This window comes from Humulus lupulus, chromosome 5 (genome assembly GCF_963169125.1).
Source record: "Humulus lupulus chromosome 5, drHumLupu1.1, whole genome shotgun sequence".
In the NCBI taxonomy this organism is placed as follows: domain Eukaryota; kingdom Viridiplantae; phylum Streptophyta; class Magnoliopsida; order Rosales; family Cannabaceae; genus Humulus; species Humulus lupulus.
This window is the reverse complement of record NC_084797.1, coordinates 48478218-48500198: the sequence shown is the minus strand read 5'-3', so window position 1 is coordinate 48500198 and position 21981 is coordinate 48478218. Positions and strand designations below refer to the sequence as shown.

General features: G+C 33.0%; 1 protein-coding gene and 3 long non-coding RNA genes across 5 annotated transcripts; all 4 read right to left on the bottom strand.

Moving 5' to 3' along the window:
• Positions 1 to 5050: 5050 nt before the first annotated feature.
• Positions 5051 to 6155, bottom strand: LOC133780393 (uncharacterized). Its single transcript, XR_009869283.1, has 3 exons — positions 6070 to 6155; positions 5793 to 5874; positions 5051 to 5161 (listed from the first exon to the last, which is right to left on the bottom strand). It is a non-coding gene; the product is annotated as an uncharacterized LOC133780393 (long non-coding RNA).
• A 274-nt stretch (positions 6156 to 6429) lies between these two features.
• Positions 6430 to 7443, bottom strand: LOC133780392 (uncharacterized). Its single transcript, XR_009869282.1, has 5 exons — positions 7413 to 7443; positions 7223 to 7333; positions 6758 to 7142; positions 6593 to 6673; positions 6430 to 6514 (listed from the first exon to the last, which is right to left on the bottom strand). It is a non-coding gene; the product is annotated as an uncharacterized LOC133780392 (long non-coding RNA).
• A 337-nt stretch (positions 7444 to 7780) lies between these two features.
• On the bottom strand, positions 7781 to 9136 carry LOC133780391 (protein MOR1-like). 2 transcript variants are annotated; one of them, XM_062220166.1, is made up of 4 exons: positions 8806 to 9136; positions 8518 to 8625; positions 8094 to 8173; positions 7781 to 8011 (listed from the first exon to the last, which is right to left on the bottom strand). In XM_062220166.1, the coding sequence occupies exons 1-4, from the start codon at positions 8860 to 8862 to the stop codon at positions 7942 to 7944; spliced, it is 315 nt and encodes a 104-aa protein (XP_062076150.1). In that variant the 5' UTR covers positions 8863 to 9136; the 3' UTR covers positions 7781 to 7941. The 2 variants fall into 2 exon arrangements, with proteins under 2 accessions (XP_062076150.1, XP_062076151.1); XM_062220167.1 differs by lacking the exons at positions 7781 to 8011; positions 8094 to 8173 and adding an exon at positions 8180 to 8412.
• A 1849-nt stretch (positions 9137 to 10985) lies between these two features.
• On the bottom strand, positions 10986 to 11830 carry LOC133780390 (uncharacterized). The gene is made up of 3 exons (XR_009869281.1): positions 11706 to 11830; positions 11192 to 11429; positions 10986 to 11027 (listed from the first exon to the last, which is right to left on the bottom strand). It is a non-coding gene; the product is annotated as an uncharacterized LOC133780390 (long non-coding RNA).
• Between the last annotated feature and the right edge of the window lie 10151 nt (positions 11831 to 21981).

Sequence of the window (21981 nt, the reverse complement as noted above, 5' to 3'; positions counted from 1 at the left end):
TAGAGATCTCATTTCAGTAATTAAATTAGTTTACTGAATATCATTTACAAGGAACTAAGTGTTTTAAGGATAAAATACAATGAGGGGTAAAACAGTATTTTAGTCCTTTCTCATTGTAGACCGTCTATAGAGGATTGAGTGACAATTATGGTTGTAACAATGGATAATTAATAGCGTATCTATATTTTTTATAGATCGTTCTATGAATTCAAGAGTGCAATTCCGAGTCTATAGTGGAGTCACGAGGAATTAATAAGTTAGTAAATTTATTTGTTAGATTTATGATAACTTATTGGAGCTTGATTTCATAGGCCCATGGTCCCCATTGTACCTTGGATAAAATCATCTAGAAAGTCTCAATTAATTGATTTAATCATCAATTAGAATTATCAAAGTTGACCAGGTCAATTTTGGATAGTTTCACAGAGTTGTGTAATTTTGAGAAGAAAAGAGAAATAATGGCAGATTTATTAATTAAGATAAATTGGTATCTAAATTAATAAATAAATTTAAATCAAGGTTCAAATTATAAATAATTAATTTGATAAAGGATTTAAATAATTATTTAATTAATTAAATCAATAGAAAATAATACAGGCATTGATTTTAAGTCCAATGGGCTTATAATCAAATGGGAAATTTCACGGGCCTATAGCCCATGATAATTTCGACCTAGGGCTTCAAAATAGCTATTATTTTATTGATTTTTTAATTAAATTAAATAGCCTAATTGAGTCTATAAAAGGAGTGCTTAGAGAGAAGTCAAAAGTAGAAGAAGTTTGAGAAGTCATAAGCCAGATTTTCTGATAGTTTTATATTCTCTCTAAACACAAGTCCTTTTCTAAGCCACTTTGTTATTTTCTCTTCTTCTTTCTATATCTATCTCATGTGTTGAGAATTGCCCACACTAGTCTAGCTGGTTCTAAGGATACATTGGAAGATTGTGAAGAAAATAGAAGATCGGTTCAGTTTCTTGATAATACTCTGCGACAGAAAGGATACAAGAGTTAGAGAAACTGAAGGAAGGACTCTTAATTCCGCTGCGTATACTGTAAGTATTATATTATTTGTTTCTCTTTGAGTTCAATTTTAGAAACATGTTTTAGGCTATCTTGTATTAATTTGTTTAATATTAGATATACATGAAAATAAATAAAGATCATGTATTAGTTTATGCAACAACTGGCCTCAGAGACTTTGGTAATCTTTATTTTAATGCATGAACATGTTTAAAATTGGATTATATGATAAGTTTGAATAATTGGATGGTTTTTCATGTTTTTATGAACATATTGATTTTATGTAAATTTTAGCAATTTTTAGGTTATTTTGTTGTGTTTTCTATGCTATTAATTTTTATATATGCTTTATTTTTTGTAAAACATGGTAAAAATTTATTAGAAAATGGTTTTAGTTTGAAAAATTGCTCAAAAAAAATTTTGGAAAATTTTTGGCCTGGCTGCCCATGCGCGCGCGCACACCCGCGCGCACCTGTGCGCACGCCCGCACGCCATAAGTGCGCACGCCCGCGCGCCTCCGCGCCCACGCACACCAGCAGATGAACAGTACCCGTGAACAGTACCACGGGTACTATTCATCCAATTTTTTTTTTTTTTCAAAAATATTTTTTGTAAATTAAAATTTGTAGAAATAAATTATTTATAATAAAAACCAAAAATATCTTTTTTGTTTCATCATTTCATTTTTTTTTAAATAAAGATATTTTTGTTAGTTAGGATTTAAATAATTAGATATTTTCTACATTCAAATTCAAATTTAAAAATAGACTAACAACTTAATTTTAAATCTTTTAATATATTAAAATATTAGAATTATGATATCAGATATTTAAGATATTTTCATTTAAATTCTTGATATTTTTATTAAATCTTTATTTGAAAATATAAATATCTTTTTATTCTATAGTTTTTAATATTTAAATTATTTGAAATTTGAATACTGTTAGTTAGATATTTTTATGGATATTTGAATTTGTTTAACTATTTGAGATATTTTAGGGTTGTTATAACTATTTGTATTTTATTATTTTTAAATGTTAAAATATTAGATAATAGTTGTAACAACACAAGATATTTTAGGAAAATAGTTTAGATATTGATTTTAAAATTTAAAATTGGTTAAATTTTGAAAAATATCATTTTTTTCAGCCAATTAATAAAATATTTTTTTTATAAATGGGATTTAAATTAACTTTGGTTAATTGTTGATAAATCTTATTTAAATTAAATTAATATTTTTTTTCAAATTAACCTAAAACCAAGTTGATTGTTGATAAATGAAATTTTAATTAACTATCGTTAATTGTTGATAAATTTCATTTAAATTGACTTATTTTTTGTAAAAATTTAATTAATTTGAATTTTTTTTGATAAATTCTAGATAATTAATTGTGGTATTTTTGCAAATGAAATAAATTGTGGAATTTTTGCATATTTTCATAGAATTGCTCATATAGTAACATGATTAGGCCCATCCAATTATAACATCACTACAAGAAAAAATGATTTTAATAACACCAAAAATGTGTTATCAAAACCTACGATAACACTTTCTGATGTGTTAAGACAGACTATGTTATCGTAGGTCAGGGTACTTTACATAACACTTTATCAGTGTTATACAGATGTGTTATTGTACTGTCAACGATAACACAATTTCTGTGTTATTTTAATATATAGATAAGTGTTGAATTATGTTATTTATAGTCGATACTATAACACTTTTTTTGTGTTATACTACACTTTAGTATAACACTTTTTTTGTGTTATACTACACTTTAGTATAACACTTTTTTTGTGTTATACTATATTTTACTATAACACATTTTTTGTGTTATGCTACACTTTAGTATAACATGTGTTATATTAGCTTAGAAAAACATAATCTTTTTTTACTTACACAAAACTAGGAAAACAAATATGAAAGTTGAAGCCAAATAAGGTAACATAAATAGATTTTTTTTAATTACTCAAATGTAATTACAATATTTAGTCTACAAGTCTAGGCTTAAGAAATCATATTACAACATAATTTATGCCCAATTCAGATTCCTTTATCACTAAATACAAAACAAGAAATGTATACAAAAATTAGTGAAATACATTCTTCCATTCTAAAGGCCTCAACTACAAATGTTGTCAATAATTGCTCCAAAAAAATCATCTCAATATACCTGCACATTGTAAAAAAAAAAGTCATTTTATTATTAAGAACAAAAGTTCTTTCCACCACAACAACAAACTTACAGTATTTTCTAAAATGATACATTGAAAACTTCAGAAGAAGAAAATAGAAAACTAAGATAAATACTTATCTGTTTTAGTTCAATAAAATAAGAGAGCTATCAAGAAAGATCTAGGGAATTTTCAGATGAACAATAAAATAAGAGAGAATCAGTAGAGAATTTCTCTATGGTGATGAGTCTGATGACTCAAAACAGTCAATTGGGACTGTAGATACTATACTGCTATATATAAACTATCATATTTAATGATATTCTTTTATTCTTATATATAAATATATATAAATAACTATCATAACTGGTTTCTCTGCCAAAGCTACCTAGCTCATGTTTAGAAATCATTTACATAAGAAACTATACATGACCCTGAAATTTTCATAGTATTAAAACAAAAGTGACCTTCCAATTTGAAATTCAAGTTATAAATGCCAACCCAAATGCTGAAAAACAAAATCATATTTACAAATAAAATGAAGAGAAATAGATCAATGGTGCTGAGAGAAACATGTATTTTGGTGATTCAAGCTTATAGACAAAATAATGATGGCCACATACCAGTAGTATATACAGTAGAAGAAGTCAATACAACATGCCAACTCACTGCTTTTTATATTTTTATAAAGCAAACCTTTTTTTTTTACTTGGCAAACTTGGAAATATCTTAAGAATAATTAATTTAAAAAACAAAATGGACCTTGCAACACTGTCACAGATCAATGGGACACAGTTTTGGGCACAAAAGAAGCATAGCACTAAGGAATGCAACAACTACATTACAGGGCTATTTTCTATTCTTATAAGAAAGGAGAGGACCAAAATACTAGTTACAAGGACCTGTTACCAATTAGAAATAATATGAGCATCCTATGCAAACAAAAGTGCTAAAGTCCAAAGATAAGAAAATTAAGAACCTCATTTCTGAAAGCCTGGCCAATTTGAGCAGCAGCAAAAGGAAGCTTGTTCCCATTGTAATAGTACAAGTCTTTGAAGTTAACAAATATGCCCTGTGCAGTTTCTGGCCGCATGAACCTACAGCAGAGGAGATTTAATTACATATCATTACTGACAAAACAGGAGTCTTAATAAAAAAGAATCGCTAAGAAAGAAATAGTACCTCACTTGCCACTGCCTTGAAACGAACATATATAACAGATGCCTCTACACCCTCAGCAAGAGATGCCTTGCTGCTATTATTGCTCCGGATTGCTGACTGAACCTGATGAAGAAACAATAACCATATAGAACCAGAACGTTTTCTTTTTTAGGTAACAAACAAAGCACTTGATTTAAGACCAAAAGGAGACAGAAACAGAGGTCTACCAACCCAACAAAACAGCACAAAACAATGGAGCGCATTAATTGAACCCTTACATTATTTTACCTGAGAAGATGCACTTTTGAGTACAGAAAGTACATGAGAGCGAATCATACCCAATGCTCGAGACTGTCATAACAAAAAAATTACTCAATTATTGGAAATGGAAACAAATTTTAGTGGAAGAATGTGCAAAAATGTAACGTTATCTAATCAGCTATCTGCATAAATTTGTTTCTATCTGCAGTTGTCGAAATTTGAGTAAGTAAACGCCGGATTCAGCATATTGTGGATTGTTTTCTACATACCTAATATAAAGTAGATAATGTTTAAGGTCATCAAGTTGATTGAGAAAATAAATGCATCAACAAAATATTCTAGTAATTCCCTAAATCAACATATAAATTAATGGTACGACACAAGTAATATTTAATGAATGCAACTAAAGCAGCAAAAATAGATACATAAATATATATGATGTAAATAGCATCCCCTTACGCTATGCAGTCATCAAGGCGTTTGAGCAGAGGGAGGAAGTTCTCATTGACAACTTTCATATTTGGAGAATAAAAATTTGTAGAGATCTGCACAAGGATAGACAACAGCAAATCATTTTTGAATGATAAGAACCAAATAGTTTAGTATAATACACTGTCCAAGTTTTGAATCCAACAAATTGCAGTTCAGTTTATATTTCAATAATCAGCTCTCCAATTAAACTTTAAAGACTGGACACTAAGACTAATCTGACAAATTCAACTTTTACACTAAAAAAATTCAAGCAAAGAAAATGTTAGATAGTTCAAATGCATTACTAAATTATATTCATATTTCATTACATGCATTTAAAAAAATCCAAACAGAAAAAATTACAAGTGGTATCATTATCAAAGCCTACCAACCTGTTAAAATGAGCTTAATTTATAAGGTTTTAAGAATGGTCTATTTTTCCCAACCCAACAACCAACAAAAAAAAATAGGGGGAGAAAAAAAAAAGATAGTGATGAACCCATATGAAAGAAATTTAAAAGAATAAATGACAAACACGAGATCACTTCACATGAGTATATGTGGAAAGCATAAGCTTAGTTATGACCACGAACTATGACTTTAGATCATTAAGAAAACATGTAAACTAAACCAGAGAACTATATAAATGATATTAGAATGTCAAACTAGGAATGCATTGCAAGAGAATGGAAGCTTATAGATTACCCCTAACAATGTGACCAAGATACGAGCTCCACTGCATCCTAATGGGTGTCCCAATGATACAGCCCCACCATGTACGTTAAGGCTTTCATGCAGTTGTAAGTATAATAAATATTTTAAACCATTCATTCATAACAACTATGAACAAGTGCAACAAGAAAAAGAGCAAGAGAAACTGATGCAATAATGAATAAAATATTCCTTAAAACATACTTCAAGCAGCAGTATGTTTAAAAAATCAGATTTACAACTAAGAAAAAGATATTGTAAAGTGCTATACCAATAAGAAAATTAAGTTGCCCTCAATTCATATAGCAATACAAGGATCCGTGTATGCACCTCAAGGTAGTAAGATGTTTGAAAATCTGGGGAAAAAATGAGAAGCACAAATATTCTTTAGTGTATAAGGTCATTTTTTGTATGTAAAAAATAAATAAACAAGAGAAAATGAAATCCCTTGAAATTATATTATTTTTTTTCTTTCCCCTTCTTAAAATACAATTTCCAAACAGAAATGTAAATAAAAGTGTTCAGATGTTAGTAAAGCTCCCTACAGATAGTTCGTTTTCCAAAGCTCCCTATATATAGAAAATTTACAGTTACAAAGCACAAGTATTAATTATTATTGGTATAAATCACCAAAACACCATTAGAAGTGGATTTACCCACTTTCGAAAGGGTCTTGGATGCAGGGGCCGAAATTGTTTTGGCAGATTCAAAAGATTCTGGAAAAAATAATTATTATTGGTATAAATCACCAAAACAAAATACAAGCAAGAGACCCAAGTACCCAACAGCCTTACCTTGAAAATTACCATAATGCTTCAAACGTCATGAACAAGTGCTAAAGTTGGTCCCTGAACATCCCTAACAAGCTTCTCAACCTGAAATAATACATTCAAACAATGTGTTCATGCACTAACTGACCAATGAGTCAAAATAGTACCAAAATTTACTAGTGCACTTACAGTTTCTTGTGTACAAACTCTCAAGATTTCAGCAATGCATGTCTCTGCTGCTTTACGAACATCTGATGATTTATCCTGGATGAAAATTTCATAAAGTCATAACCAGAAACAATGGAAAGGGAACTGGCATCATGATTCTTACATCTCTATGCACATTATTGTTAGCATGGAAATATTCTAGCAATGCAAACAAGTAAAAAAGAATATTTCAGTGTTTTTGACAAGTCAGAATTATCGTCAGAGCAGAGGAAGTTGGCTTTAGTAGCTGTACAGCATCAGGAAATTCAGTTAACCCAGACAGTTGTTTTGACAACCACTCAAAAAGATCTTTGCGCCCTTCCGCACCAAGTTTTGCATCTGTCCAAGCTGCTGCAATGTAAGGAACCTGCAAGAAGTATACAATCATGCCACCTGAGACAAAAAAACTAAACAGCTTCCACAGCGTAGAGCAAAAAAAAAACTTACCATTTTATCAAGATGAACAGCAGAGAGCCAAGAATCTAAAGTATTCAATGTGCATTCCCTCATATGCTTTTTATTGTCACCCAAACATTTCAAAACATCCGCTAAAATTCCCTGAAATAAATCAATACACTCACATTCAAATTTAAACAGTACACTACATAAAATTAGCGATCATGAATTAGAAATCAACCTTGCTTGCTTTCTCAACAGCTGGACCCATTGCACATGCAACATTACCAATGCATGTCAATGTTGTCATGACTAAATTTTTGTTGCTTTCACCTAGGCGACCCCTTAGAGCACCAAACAATTCAGCTGAAAATAAACATTAAACAATAATTAACAAATGGGAGGATATAAAGGAGGCTGAATATCATGTACAATAATAAATAATAACAATAGAGGGAGAGAGAATTTAAACACATGATAGAATGTACCAGTTCCATTGGGTTGGACGTGCTTGTTAGCCTCTTCCAAAACTTTATTCACAGCTTCAATTGACTCCAAGCGAGCCTAGAAAGCAGAAAATAAAAAACATCAAAACACTACAATGGCTGCTAAATATCTCCCCTTTGGACCTTCTAGCAGCAGGCAGGTGTCAGGCTCCATCCCTAAAAACATTAATTATGATCAAAATATTACCTTCCAATCAGTACTTTCTAAGCCTTTAAGCAGGGTAGGTGTAACCTTCCCACTAATATCTTCCCGTGGCAGGCCATCTAGTCCACCAGAAGATGCAGATGTAGGTTCTGCTGATTTAATAGTTCTCTTTGGAGCTGCTGCTGCACCCTAGATAAGATATGGGAATACATCAGTAACGAATAAACAAAAACGAACAATACATGCATCTTGAATGATTAAGTTGGAGCACCTCAAATGGATTCTTCTCATACTCCATATCCAGTGCACGAAGAAGTGCAGGTTTAACATCAGAAAGAAACCCTTTAATATCTACAAAAGAAAAGGGGTGGGAGGGAGTTACAAATTAATTATAAAAAAAAAAATCAATGTTTGGGAGCAATTCAACTAAATATTTAAAAGGAAATTGAGGTGTGTGGACAATTCAAATATAATGAGTATCAACCTAGGCCAACAAATTTCTGCACAACACCCAAAAGCTTGACAGAAGAATTTCTAGTAGCAACTGCACTTGACTGCAGTCCAGTATCTTTACAAAAATCAATTAAATCCTGTAAAACAAAATATATCAATTCCTTTAATAGCTGAATATGGTATAATTATTAACTAACAGTTAGACAAAGCAAAAAAAAAAGGGCCCAAATATAACTCCAAACCTTAAGTTTCAAATGTGAGATGCCAAAATCTTCCACTGCTGAAACCATCCACAGTAGCCCCTCGCTAAGAACCTTGGGATTCTTGTGCTCTTTCAGTATCTTGTAAAGCTACAATACAAAGAAATCCTTGACTTTTATTGGATTATAAAAAATAAAAAAAGCAATCAAAGAAAAGAAATACAAGTTCCAATCAATTTAGAACCTAATATGTTTCATCCCTACTTCAGAAGTTCACAAGAGAAGTGCAAACAAACTTCTCTACAGAAATGATTTAAATGTAAGACTTACTCTTTCAAAAATAAATCCAGGACCTACAGCTTCACAAAAAGTAGTAAGGTACTTCATGGCATGAGCACGAGTCTTAATGTCAGCGACACGCTCACTTATACCGGTCAATTCGGGAATAATGACAAGCAAAAATAAGGAACTATCTAATCAACCACCAAACAACTAAGAAGCCAAATACGCGTGCAAAAGAGATCACACAGTTTTAAGCAAACAAATCCCAGCTCCAAACTTGTGATCAACCAAAACCAAGAAACAGTTACCTAGAAGGCAAAGCACTACACACTTCTTAGGAAATTTGGTTGACGAAGAGGCTATCAAAGTAACAACTTCAATAACCTGCTGCTGAACCTGCACTATTCAAACTCCATGCCTTAAATAACTATCTTCACAGCCAAAAATATCCACAAAGGTAAAAAAGATAGATATCTGCAACAATGAAACCTTTAAATACCTGGACATTTTTCTCACTCCAGCCAGGGACAGCACACAGTAAACGAATCAATAACTCAACCCAGTGGTCTAGGTCTGATAAACCTTCCACTTGTTGTTTAAATGAAGATATTGCTGCAAATTGTTCTATCATTGATCCAACAAATTGTTCTATTATTTATATGCATTAATTGAAAATTAAAGTCACAATTTGTATTGACATTACTAAAAAAACTCAAGGAACATGGTATGAAAGTAAAATGAATAATGCAAGCAAAGAGACAAAGATGAATTTTGCAATAGTAGTAATAAAAAAGACAAGCTTTTTTGTCAATACAACAAGTATTTCTATATATATATCATATACATGTCTATGTCCATGTGGGTGATGTTGATTATCTCTCTACTAGTGTTTTCAAATATTTTAATTTGGTTGATTGAAATGGACAAATAATATTATTACTATGCTAATGAGAGAAGAGGAAGACTAAGTCATACTTTATTTAGTTTTTTATAATACTAAGCCATACACAAAATAAATGGACAACCTAACTGATCTTAATTTCTACAGCATGTGGGCATTGGAAGTTAAAATATATAATACTTAATTATAATGAGTTACTAGCCCTAAAATATTGTAATTAGAGACACATTGCAATCAGGCAAAACGGTCGGTGGTAAACACCATCACAGACTAAAATATTGATTTATCTCAATATACACAATACCAATACATTCTAGAGGAGTCCATTAAAGTAGTTGTTGTTTTCCTTATCCAACACTACACTAGTTGGTAGTTTTTAGCTACCGGAAGTTCCTTAGAACAAGTTGGACTGAAGTAGTATTTGGCATGTTCAAGGTCAGTTTTTGGCCTTTGATTGTGTTTTTTGTCTTTGAGATTTAGCTTAAAGTGAGATAAGGTAATGTAGAATATTATGTTATTCTGGCTTGTTCTATCTTTGATGGTTTGCCTTTTGTGTTTTTAGTACCTTCTAAGAAGAGCTTCGCTGACAGAATGCTTTATAAAAACTTATAAAACATTATTTATAAACTTTAAATCTGAATGCTTGTTTTCAGCAAATTAACTTGCTAATTTTATTTATGAACTCTTTCAGGAAAGCCTGAAGTAAATTTAGTGTCAGGCAAGTTTCACAGTTGTTCAAATTTAGTGTTCACTGTTGTGTAACAAGTTTTAAATCTGTTTAATATGATTTCTTTTATGATTTTACTGTTCGCAACATGATTAAAGTTGGTTTCAATTACAGATTCTCCTATGTTTTTACTGTTGGCAACATGATTTAAGGTTGTTTCAACTTTCATTTTCAATAGCAATCATTTCAGATTATCAATCATAATAGTTTATTTTTATTTAAATAGGAATTTGGCAAGAGAAATTTCTCAAGAATATGTTACTACAAGTTCAAAATCTATTATGTCAATGTACTCATTGTTTGTTGATAAATTACTGAAGAAATCGATGCATAAAAATAAAGAGAAAGAAAATGAGTTGTTTGATAAAATGAAAAAATAAAGAGAAAAGAAAAATAAGAGAAAAAATAGAGGGATACTTGCTAAATTTTTTCTCCTCTGCTTTCACTCTTCTCATCAATAAATCTATTTAGATCCTGCACCAAGTCATTAAATAAATAATGTATTATTAACATCTTCACCCAAAAAGCATCACAATACTTTACTGAGGTATTGATTATTCATCCATTGAATCATAATTAGAAAGTAAGTGTCCACAGCCCTGATGGTGTAGGTGCCAATGTCATCCTCCTTGTTGAAAACAGCTATATAAACAAATTCCCAAAATACAAACAGGGTCAACAATGAAAAAATACTTGTAGTGATTTGAGAGCACTTCTTCACTTGTAGTATAATAATATATAAATAGAAATGGTAAAGGAGACAATCATGAGTATTAACATGATAAGTTTGGTGTTTAATTAGTTACCCTTGGGATTTCCATCGCCTAATATAATGACTTTGTCTCTAGGAGGGGCAGTGGCTCCTGGCTGAACCAATGTGGGAAGAAAATAGCCAGCAAAGTAGTTGCAAGCCACGTATGTGTAAGGGATGCCTTTAGCCTCGACCGCTCACCGAATTTGGGACTTGACTGCGAATGCTGATTTGGCCGGTTCTACGGCATGGTTTCGATCCACATCGGTCCCAAACTCCGATGGGAAGAATCTCTAAAATCATCGAATAACACACACACACCACACATTATAATGTGAGACATACCAATGTATCTGCCAGTGCCTATTCTCACACCAAATTAAACAATTGGGAGATTATGGAAGACTCATTTGTCATAAAATGTATATACACGATATATCATATAATATATTTAGAATTAGATCGTTGAGAGGCTAAAAGTAAATCACGGTAAAAATAAAAAATGAAAACAGGGAAAATCAAAAGATTTAACATTTTGAGAGAGGAGATTCAAAGTCACCACCACCAACCTTAACATTGCCAGCTTCTTTAATGGCATCAATGATTTTAACCTGATCACCCAACTGCATGTGACCCACCGTTGATATCACCACGTCAACTTGCTTGAAAGCCTTTACCAAACTCTCATGCTCATAAAGATCACCCTGCATTACCATTAATCATGCATAGGTATACATACCGTATAATCACACGTTAATTCAATATACACAGTACTAGAAGACCCTTCATGGAAGAAACAAGTGTCCTCAACCATGTATTTAAACATCATTTTTAACAAAAACATGTGTCGTATATCTCACAATTCAATGCCAAATTAAGAAGCATACAAAGTCAAATTAAGAAAGGATTCAAGGCCAAGAATCCCATTTACTCATTTACAAGCAATTACTCATATATCTCATTGAAGCATTCTATCAAACACCTTTAATGCATTATTTAAAGCTTAGTAATATATACTTTAAAACAGCAAGAAAGTCCAGATACGTCCTATATTCACTCTTTCTCTCTATTTCTATATATATATGAGTTTAACTTATATGTAAACATTTTTTCTTATCTGAAAACACACCAAAAAATGAATATATATATATGAGTTTAACTTATATAAACTGATTAACAAAGAGAAAATATGATTGATGAATAATTAAATCAATGATGAAACAACCAAAAACGAAATTACAGTAAAAACTTAGAGTGATGAACAATTAGAATCAGAGACTGTACCGTAAAGCTCCTTCGTTGTTCTTCGCGGATTGAAACAAGAAATTTCAACTGTAGTAATTTTGTCTTGAATCAGAGAAACCCTTGACTCGAATGTGGTGAAGCCCTTCTCAGGATTTGTCTTTCGTGAAGGGGAGTGAGAGACCGAGAGAGCTACTAGCCTACGGGAATGACCGAGAGAGACCGAGAGAGCTACTAGCCTTCGTTAAGAGAAAGATTGAAGAAGAAGAAATGGGTAAGGGGAAATGGGTACACGGGAAACTAGAAAAAACTTAGTCATTTTGGTTGGCGGTATTTTATTTTACTTTGCCGCCCGAAATTTTTCACATATACAATAACCCTTTTTAAATACTATTATAATGATGTGTTATGGTAATGGGTGTTTGGTGTAGTGCATGTCTGTTTGCACTATATGTGGTATTTTTGCAATTGTGCTTAGATGCATATAGTGGCCATATGTTTGTTAGATATATGGTATTTTTCCAAATAAAATATTCATAAAAATGATAGGTTTTATTTGGGCCCATTAGAAAATGTAAAGTTTAAATTCCTCTCTTGTGGGTGATTCCACTTGTGAAGGCCCATTTGCTTTGCATGACTATAGTGGGCCTAATCAATTAATAACAATTAATAAAACGAAGGTTTAAATTCCTGTCTTTTGGACCTTGTATGGAAGATAGGGGGCCTTTGTAGTGGGAACGACATACTGGACCGAGCCCTCCTCCATACAAGCCCAATTGTTAAGGCCCATTTACCTGAGTTGGACTTAATTGTATAGGTTCATTATATTAGTTAACCCTAAATATTGATTAGCAACATATTAATTCTAAATTAATTGAATTTGTTTCAATGTGACACTTTAGAATTAATAAGAAATTATAGGACTTTGGTTTTAAAAAATTTTAATCTGTTTAATTTTTTTTGGGGAAACCATAGTCATTAATTTTCTAAAAATAAATAATAAAAATACTATTTTTATTTTTATAATGAGCTTATTTTAAGAATTTTATTTGATCTCCACCGTTGGTTTAACATAGTCAATAGCTTAATGGGGCCTCGAGGCGCTTTGATTCGTCCCCCTACGGAAGGTGTTCATTAGTTATTTTGACAAGGTTAGATTTCGAAAGATAGATAATTATAGGTCAAATTCTACTAGACTCACCCCTACGGTGACTACTAGAACTAAATCTATGATTATTGAAACCGTGGGTCTAGCTCATAAAATAAGAGATTTTGTTTTCTTATTTTGATCGAATAGTAGGTTGCTAATAGTGGTGTCCATTATTAAATGAGTTTACAACTTTATTTAACTAGTGGTATTTTTTACTCTCGCCAACCGGGACAAGGATATCATAGATTAGTTAAAAACCTAAAGAAATAGAGATATGATTGTTTTTGGTATTTTTTTTCTCATATCTTACATATTTTTGGTATATGTTGTGCTATTTCTTGAAATTTGTGTGAATAGAAGTTTTATTGAGCAAATGTGATTGATTTTTATTTTATTGATAATTTGTAGTTTTAAGTTAAGTAGTGTCTACTACCATCCTTTCTCAACTTCAATGGAGAAACTCACTGGAGAAAACTTCCTTAATTGGAAGCAGAATATCAACATGGAGTTGATTGGTGACAACTCTGAATTCGTCATGATTGAGTAATCCCCAGAATGAGCACCGTGTCCGCACGTTAGTGATGGCACTGTGTCTGCACGTTCATGCTCAACTCAACTATGGTCTGACGCAGCTCATGAATGAGCTTCAGATTATTGAACCTGTCATGGGTGGACCTAGTAAAGGAGGTTAAAATAAGACTACTGATGTTGCTACTCATCTAGCTAAGGCTGAAGCTAACCCAGCTTCGTCTTCGAAAGCTAGAAACAAGAGGAAAGGTGGACAAATAAACAACTCCAAGTCTACAAAGGCTTCAAATATGAGTGCACAACCACGTGCACAAACGCCTAAGGGGAAAAACAAGAAAGGTAAAGGTAAATGTTTTCACTGCAAATAAAATGGCCATTGGAAACAAGATTTCCCCAAGTTTCTAGCAGATAAAAACAAAAGGTAATGATTATAGTTCATTTATCTTAGAAACATGTGTTTTAGAGAATGATAAATCCATTTGGATTAATGATTCTGAAACTACTAACCATGTTTGTAACTCTTTACCGTTTCTTGAATCGTGGGAGGAAGTGAACGAAGGCGGCTTAAAGCTTAGAGTTGGGAACGGAGCGTTTGTTGCGGTCCAAGCTAGAGGAAGAGCTCGTCTGATGTTCGGAAATAAATTTTTAATTTTAAAAGATGTATTTTTTTTTCGGATTTTAGTAGAAATTTAATTTTAGTTTCCATGTTGCAATTAGAACGATTTGTTATGACTTTCACAAGTTTTAATATATCTATTTCTTTCAATGGATCACAATTGTGTATTGCATGTTTGGAAAACGGGCTTTATATTCTGCGACCTAACGAACCCCTCGCTCTTAACAATGATTTATTCAAAGTAGCTAAACCTAGGACCAATAAACGTCAAAAGACCGATAACAATAATATGACGTGTTTATGGCACTTGAGACCAGGTCACATTGGCTATGATAGGATTCAAGGACTTACAAAGGACGGACCTTTGAGGGAACTCATCTTAGGTGAATTACATGTCTGTGAATCTTGTCTAGAAGGAAAACTGACCAAGCGTCCATTCACTGCAAAGGGTGATAGGGCCAAAGAACCAATTGGTCTTGTGCATTCAGATGTTTGTGGACCTTTGAATATACAAGCCAGGGATGTTTTTGAGTATTTCGTCACTTTCATTGACGATTATTCTAGATACTCATGTCTTTACCTAATGCATAGGAAATCAGAAACATTTTCAAAGTTTCAGGAATTCCTAGCAATGGCTCAGAACCAATTAGGTAAGAGGTTAAAGATCTTGCGATCTGATAGGGGTGGAGAATATTTGGATATGCAGTTCCAAGATCATTTAACTGAACTTGGTATTTTATCACAACTTACTGCCCTAGGTACTCCGCAACAAAATGGTGTAGCGGAACGCCGAAACAGAACTTTATTGGAAATGGTTAGATGCATGCTTAGTTACTCAACTCTACCAACTTCGTTCTGGGGACATGCAATTGAAACCGCAAATGACATTCTCAATGTCATGCCGTCAAAATCAATCCCCAAAACACCTTTAGAACGCTGGAATGGTCGTGAACCTAGTTTACGCCATTATAGAATCTAGGGGTGTCCCGCTCACGTCCTGAGGAAAAATGAGGGAAAGCTAGAACCGCGAACTGAAGTTTGCATGTTTGTTGGCTATCCTAAAGGTACTCGGGGTGGACTTTTCTACAGTCATTCAGAAAAGAAAGTGTTTACTTCTACAAATGCTACTTTTCTAGAAAATGACTATGTCCAGAACTTTAAACCTCGCAACAAAGTAGTTTTAGAGGAGATGGTTAAAGAATTGACTCCAACCAATGTTCCATCTTCATCAACGCGTGTTGATGATGAAATTCCCACTCTTCATGTACAACCAACGCAAGTCGATTTAAATGAAGAAAGTACCACTGTTCCTGAGCAAACAGTCACGGAGCCCGTCGTAGTGGGAGGGTTTCTAGAAACCCAGTTCGCTATGGTTTGGATGGTGAAACCAATATGGTTGTTGGTGACACTAGTGATGATGATCCATTGTCTTTCAAACAGGCAATGGCTAGCCTTGAAAAAGGAACTATGCCTCGAAGCCATGAAACAGGAAATGGAGTCTATGTACTCAAATTCCATCTGGGATCTTGTGGAAGCACCTAGTGACTTTAGGGCCATTGGGTGCAAGTGGATCTATAAGAAGAAATGAGGTGTTGATGGAAATATCGAGACTTATAAAGCTCGATTAGTGGCAAAGGGTTATACCCAAAGAGAAGGCATGGACTATGAGGAAACTGTTAGTCTGGTAGCCATGCTCAAGTCCATTCGCATCCTCCTATCCATAGCAGCCACTCTCGACTATGAGATTTGGCAAATGGACGTCAAGATAGCTTTTCTTAATGGAAAGCTTGACGAGGTCATTTATATGGATCAGCTAGAAGGATTCAAAGTATCTAGACAAGAAGGAAAAGTTTGTAAGTTAAATAGGTCCATCTATAGACTTAAGCAAGCTTCTCGTTCTTGGAATCTTAGGTTTGATGAAATAATCAAAACCTATTGCTTTGAACAAAATATTGATGAGCCCTGTGTTTACCAACTGAAGGCAAATCAAATAGTGGTATTCCTGGTTCTTTATGTAGATGATATCTTACTCATTGGAAACAATGTTAAGAAATTATCAGATGTGAAGAATTGGCTGAGCACTCAATTCCAGATGAAGGATTTGGGTGAAGCAAGTTATGTTCTAAGTATCCAGATCATCAGGGATAGAAAGAACAAACTTTTAGCTCTATCTCAAGCAGCTTACATTGATAAAGTGCTTGAACGTTTCTCAATGTCAAATTCCAAGAAAGGGCGTCCACCGTCCCGCCATGGAATTCATCTTTCAAAGAAGCAGTCTCCCCAGGCTCCTAAAGAGGAAGATGCAATGAGAAAAGTTCCTTACGCATCTGCAGTTGGAAGTCTGATGTATGCCATGTTGTGTACTAGACCAGATATCTGCTATGTAGTGGGAGTAGTGAGCAGGTATCAGTCAAACCCAGGACCGGAACATTGGATAGCAGTTAAGCATATCCTGAAGTATTTGAGACGGACTAGGGATTATATGTTAGTCTACAAGGGTGGTGTTCTGAACCCTATAGGCTACACCGATTCAGATTTTCAGACTGATGACGATGACAGAAAGTCTACCTCTGGAATGGTGTTTACTCTTGGGGGTGGAGCTGTGATTTGGAGAAGCGTAAAGCAGTCTGCAATCTCAGATTCCACCATGGAGGCTGAGTACATAGCCGCGTCAGAAGTACCTAAGGAAATAGTCTGGCTAAAGAAGTTCTATTCGGATCTTGGTGTTATTCCAGAAATCGATAAACCGCTTGTGTTGTTTTGTGGCAATACAGGAGCGATAGCCAACTCGAAAGAACCTCAAAGTCACAAGAGGAGTAAGCATATAGAAAGGAAGTATCACATTATTCGAGAATATGTGGCCAAGGGAGATGTGAAGGTTATGAAGATTGCAACTGAAGTCAATCTTGCGGATCTGTTTACAAAGACACTACCAGAAGCTACATTTGATAAGCATATCAAGGAAATGGGATTAGTAGAATTAAGGCATTAGTTTCAATTAGTGCAAGTGGGAGTTTGTTGGGGTTTTATTCCCTAATTAAAACCCAAATTCTTTGTAATCTCATTTTATTATCAATAAAAGAATAGAAATCATTTTTTGACTTGGTCAATCACTTTGCTCACATGTTTTATTTTCATGATTATTTGTTTAATATAAACTTCTATTAAATCCCGAGCATATAGCTAATCTTATTTATAGTGACGTAATCACAGTGGAATATAAATATGATTATATGTTCAAAATAAGTTAGTCCTAAGATTAGTCAGTGCACCGGATTTACACTGACTTGCCAATCTACGATATGATCTACTTACACATTACAGTGTTATGTTCTTTCCAGAACATTAGCAAATTAGATAAGATCAGATGTATTTGTTACATCGGACAGGACCGATATTGACAGTTGATAAGATAAGTAAACATACCGTTATTAACTATTCTATTCATATCATATAGTTGACCATAGGTCAATTCAATCTTAATTCTAAGTGGTTAGTATTCTAACGGATTGTATTATTTGAGTTCTTTGACTTGTTCATTACCAGCTTACCCTACGCACTAGCCCATACTTACATCTTGGGAACTCGGTAGTATAATTGAGTGGGAGAGTTAATCATAGATATGAACATCTATAGCTTCTGATGAAGAAGTGAAACGACGGTGTCCTTTTAGTTTGGTTCGAGGTGTTAAATGATAGAGATCTCATTTCAGTAATTAAATTAGTTTACTGAATATCATTTACAAGGAACTAAGTGTTTTAAGGATAAAATACAATGAGGGGTAAAACGGTATTTTAGTCCTTTCTCATTATAGACCGTCTATAGAGGATTGAGTGACAATTATGGTTGTAACAATGGATAATTAATAGCGTATCTATATTTGTTATAGAGCGTTCTATGAATTCAAGAGTGCAATTCCGAGTCTATAGTGGAGTCACGAGGAATTAATAAGTTAGTAAATTTATTTGTTAGATTTATGATAACTTATTGGAGCTTGATTTCATAGGCCCATGGTCCCCATTGTACCTTGGATAAAATCATCTAGATAGTCTCAATTAATTGATTTAATCATCAATTAGAATTATCAAAGTTGACCAGGTCAATTTTGGATAGTTTCACAGAGTTGTGTAATTTTGAGAAGAAAAGAGAAATTATGGCAGATTTATTAATTAAGATAAATTGGTATCTAAATTAATAAATAAATTTAAATCAAGGTTCAAATTATAAATAATTAATTTTATAAAGAATTTAAATAATTATTTAATTAATTAAATCAATAGAAAATAATACAAGCATTGATTTTAAGTCCAATGGGCTTATAATCAAATGGGAAATTTCACGGGCCTATAGCCCATGATAATTTCGAACTAGGGCTTCAAAATAGCTATTATTTTATTGATTTTTTAATTAAATTAAATGGCCTAATTGAGTCTATAAAAGGAGTGCTTAGAGAGAAGTCAAAAGTAGAAGAAGTTTGAGAAGTCACATGTCAGATTTTCTGATAGTTTTATATTCTCTCTAAACACAAGTCCTTTTCTAAGCCACTTTGTTATTTTCTCTTCTTCTTTCTATATCTATCTCATGTGTTGATAATTTCCCACACTAGTCTAGGTGGTTCTAAGGATACATTGGAAGATTGTGAAGAAAATAGAAGATCGGTTCAGTTTCTTGATAATACTCTGTGACAGAAAGGATACAAGAGTTAGAGAAACTGAAGGAAGGACTCTTAATTCCGCTGCGTATACTGTAAGTATTATATTATTTGTTTCTCTTTGAGTTCAATTTTAGAAACATGTTTTAGGCTATCTTGTATTAATTTGTTTAGTATTAGATATACATGAAAATAAATAAAGATCCTGTATAAGCTTTTTCCAACAGGATCTTCTGAGGCTGTCGCAGCTTCAACCCACGCGGGCCATCATCGTATTCCTATTCCTATTCTCTTTTCTTTTTCATTGTATTTACATAGATTTCTCTCTCCCTCTCCCTACTTTCTCTCAGGTCTTCTACTTCGACGTCGGCGAGAATAGAAGGGGTCGTTTCCTCAAGGTACTCTCTGCGTTGACCTTATCAGCCTTTTTGCCTTTGGCCTTTTCAAACTATGCAGGTATACAAGTACCTTATCATACTGTGTTTATACAAGTCTCTGTACATTCTTACATAATACATATCTATATTTATAAGTGAGCTAGGATTGTTGAATGTGGAGTGTGTGAGCTGTGATTGAGTGAGATGTGAGTATTTTTTGGACTCATTTGGGGGTTTCGATGCCCTAATGGGTTGAATTTCGGGACACCATTGTTAATTTTTTATTATTATTATTTGTTTATGTTCTTTAATCTTTGATCTCCATCGTTTATTTGATCTCTTTTCTTTAGTCTATATACAACTTTGCTATGTAAATTTTTTATTTCTAAATTATTTTCGGAGAAGCTTACTTCTGTCAAGTTACAGACACTCACTCATCAGGAGAAGCTTGCTTTCTGGATCAATATCTATAATTCTTGCATGATGAACGTAAATAGATGACCTTATCTAGTACTCATAGCTTCTTTTTGTTTCTTTTATGTATATTTTCTAAAGTTGTCATAAGTAAAATAAAGGCACTATTTTACTGTAGGCATTCCTGGACCATGGTATACCAGAAAGTCCTGAAATGGTTATTGCCCTGATGCAAAAGGTATGGAATATTATAGTATCAAAGTTTTCTTTTTCAATTTTTTTGTTTCTTTCAAACTAAATACACAAACATTATCTATAATGATCAATGATGTATATGGTTATGGTTCCTTTTAATTAGGCAACAGTAAATGTGGGGGGAAATATGGGTAGTGATTATGTTTCAATGATCAATGAAATTAGTGTGGCTTTATCTAATGGGGATAATTAGTTATTGGTGCCAGTTAAATTAATTAAAACTCATCTACTTACTGACCATTGTGTAATTTCTTTCCCCATTTGTCTTGTTAAACTGTGTAAATTGATGGTAGATTCTTCTGGTTACAGAAGATCTATCTAGCTTATACAATTCTTTTTCTCACTCACACTTTCCCTGTTTGTACTCTGTTTTTCGTTAAATTTTACTATGATAATACTGAATTTCTTTCTTTGAATGTTTGGTGATTTCAAAGTCCAGATGGTGATATTATAGATTGTGTTTTGTCTCATCAACAACCAGCTTTTGACCATCCTCAGTTGAAGGGACGAAAGCCATTGGTAATACCAATAATTCAATTTCAAGATTTATATAAATTGAAGTGATAAATTGTTTGAATATTGATTGAATATTACGTATTGTGCAGGAATAGGCCAAAAACTCATAAAGATCATCCTAATAGTACTATGATGAGGACTCAGGGGCTACCAAAATATTGCGTATACTAACAGTAAGTAAATGCTAGATAAAATTAAAAAGTAAAATTGTATGTTTAAATTCAAATGATTTAACTTATGAGGCCAATTTTTTTTTCTTGATATCCGGAAGCAATAGCAATTGGAAGAACATTTGCAGCCATGAAGGACTATCAAATTGATGGCAACAAAGAAATGGTGGCATTAAGAACAATTAACATTGTTTGTTCTTTGACCTCTTGTTATGTAGCTACAGGTGATCCAGTAATAGTCGCTAAAAATTAATAAAATTTGACACACATATATTATGTATTGGTAAAACTATTAATAGTTGGTACAACAATTAACTAATACACAATGATTACCAAATATTATAGGTTTCTTCAAGTTTAATTTGGTTTCTTTATGTTTGTAAGAAAAAAGTGTTTCTTCATAGCCTTGTGGACGAAGTTGAGGAGAAGAAGGATGTAACGACCCAAATTCACTAATAAGGCTTAAGGGCCTTGATTAGTGTGCCAGGAGGGCATGATGAGAATTATGTGTGATGATTATGATTAAGATGCAAGATTATGATTTTAAGCATGTTATATGACTATGTGAATTATATTATGTGATAATTATGATGTGTGAATCGTACCACGTGGGTGCTGTGATACTAGTGTGATGCACGTGCCGAGACGGTCCTAGAAAGCTAGATAGTGGTAACTGGTAATTTGGTAACCTGTGTAACTATTAGTAACTATAGAGAGTAACAAGTTTTATGGGGAAAGTGGTAGAATTGCAAAGCTGGTGAAAAGACAAGTGTACCCTTGAGGCTTAGTTAGAAAAGGATATTTGAGGAAGGTTAAAAAGGTCTTTTGGCAGTAATATAGAGTCTTTGGCTGAGGGAAAAAGATATGTACGATTTATTATGCTAAGTAAAGCTGAAGTTAAGTCTTGGAAGGCTAGAAAGGTCAAG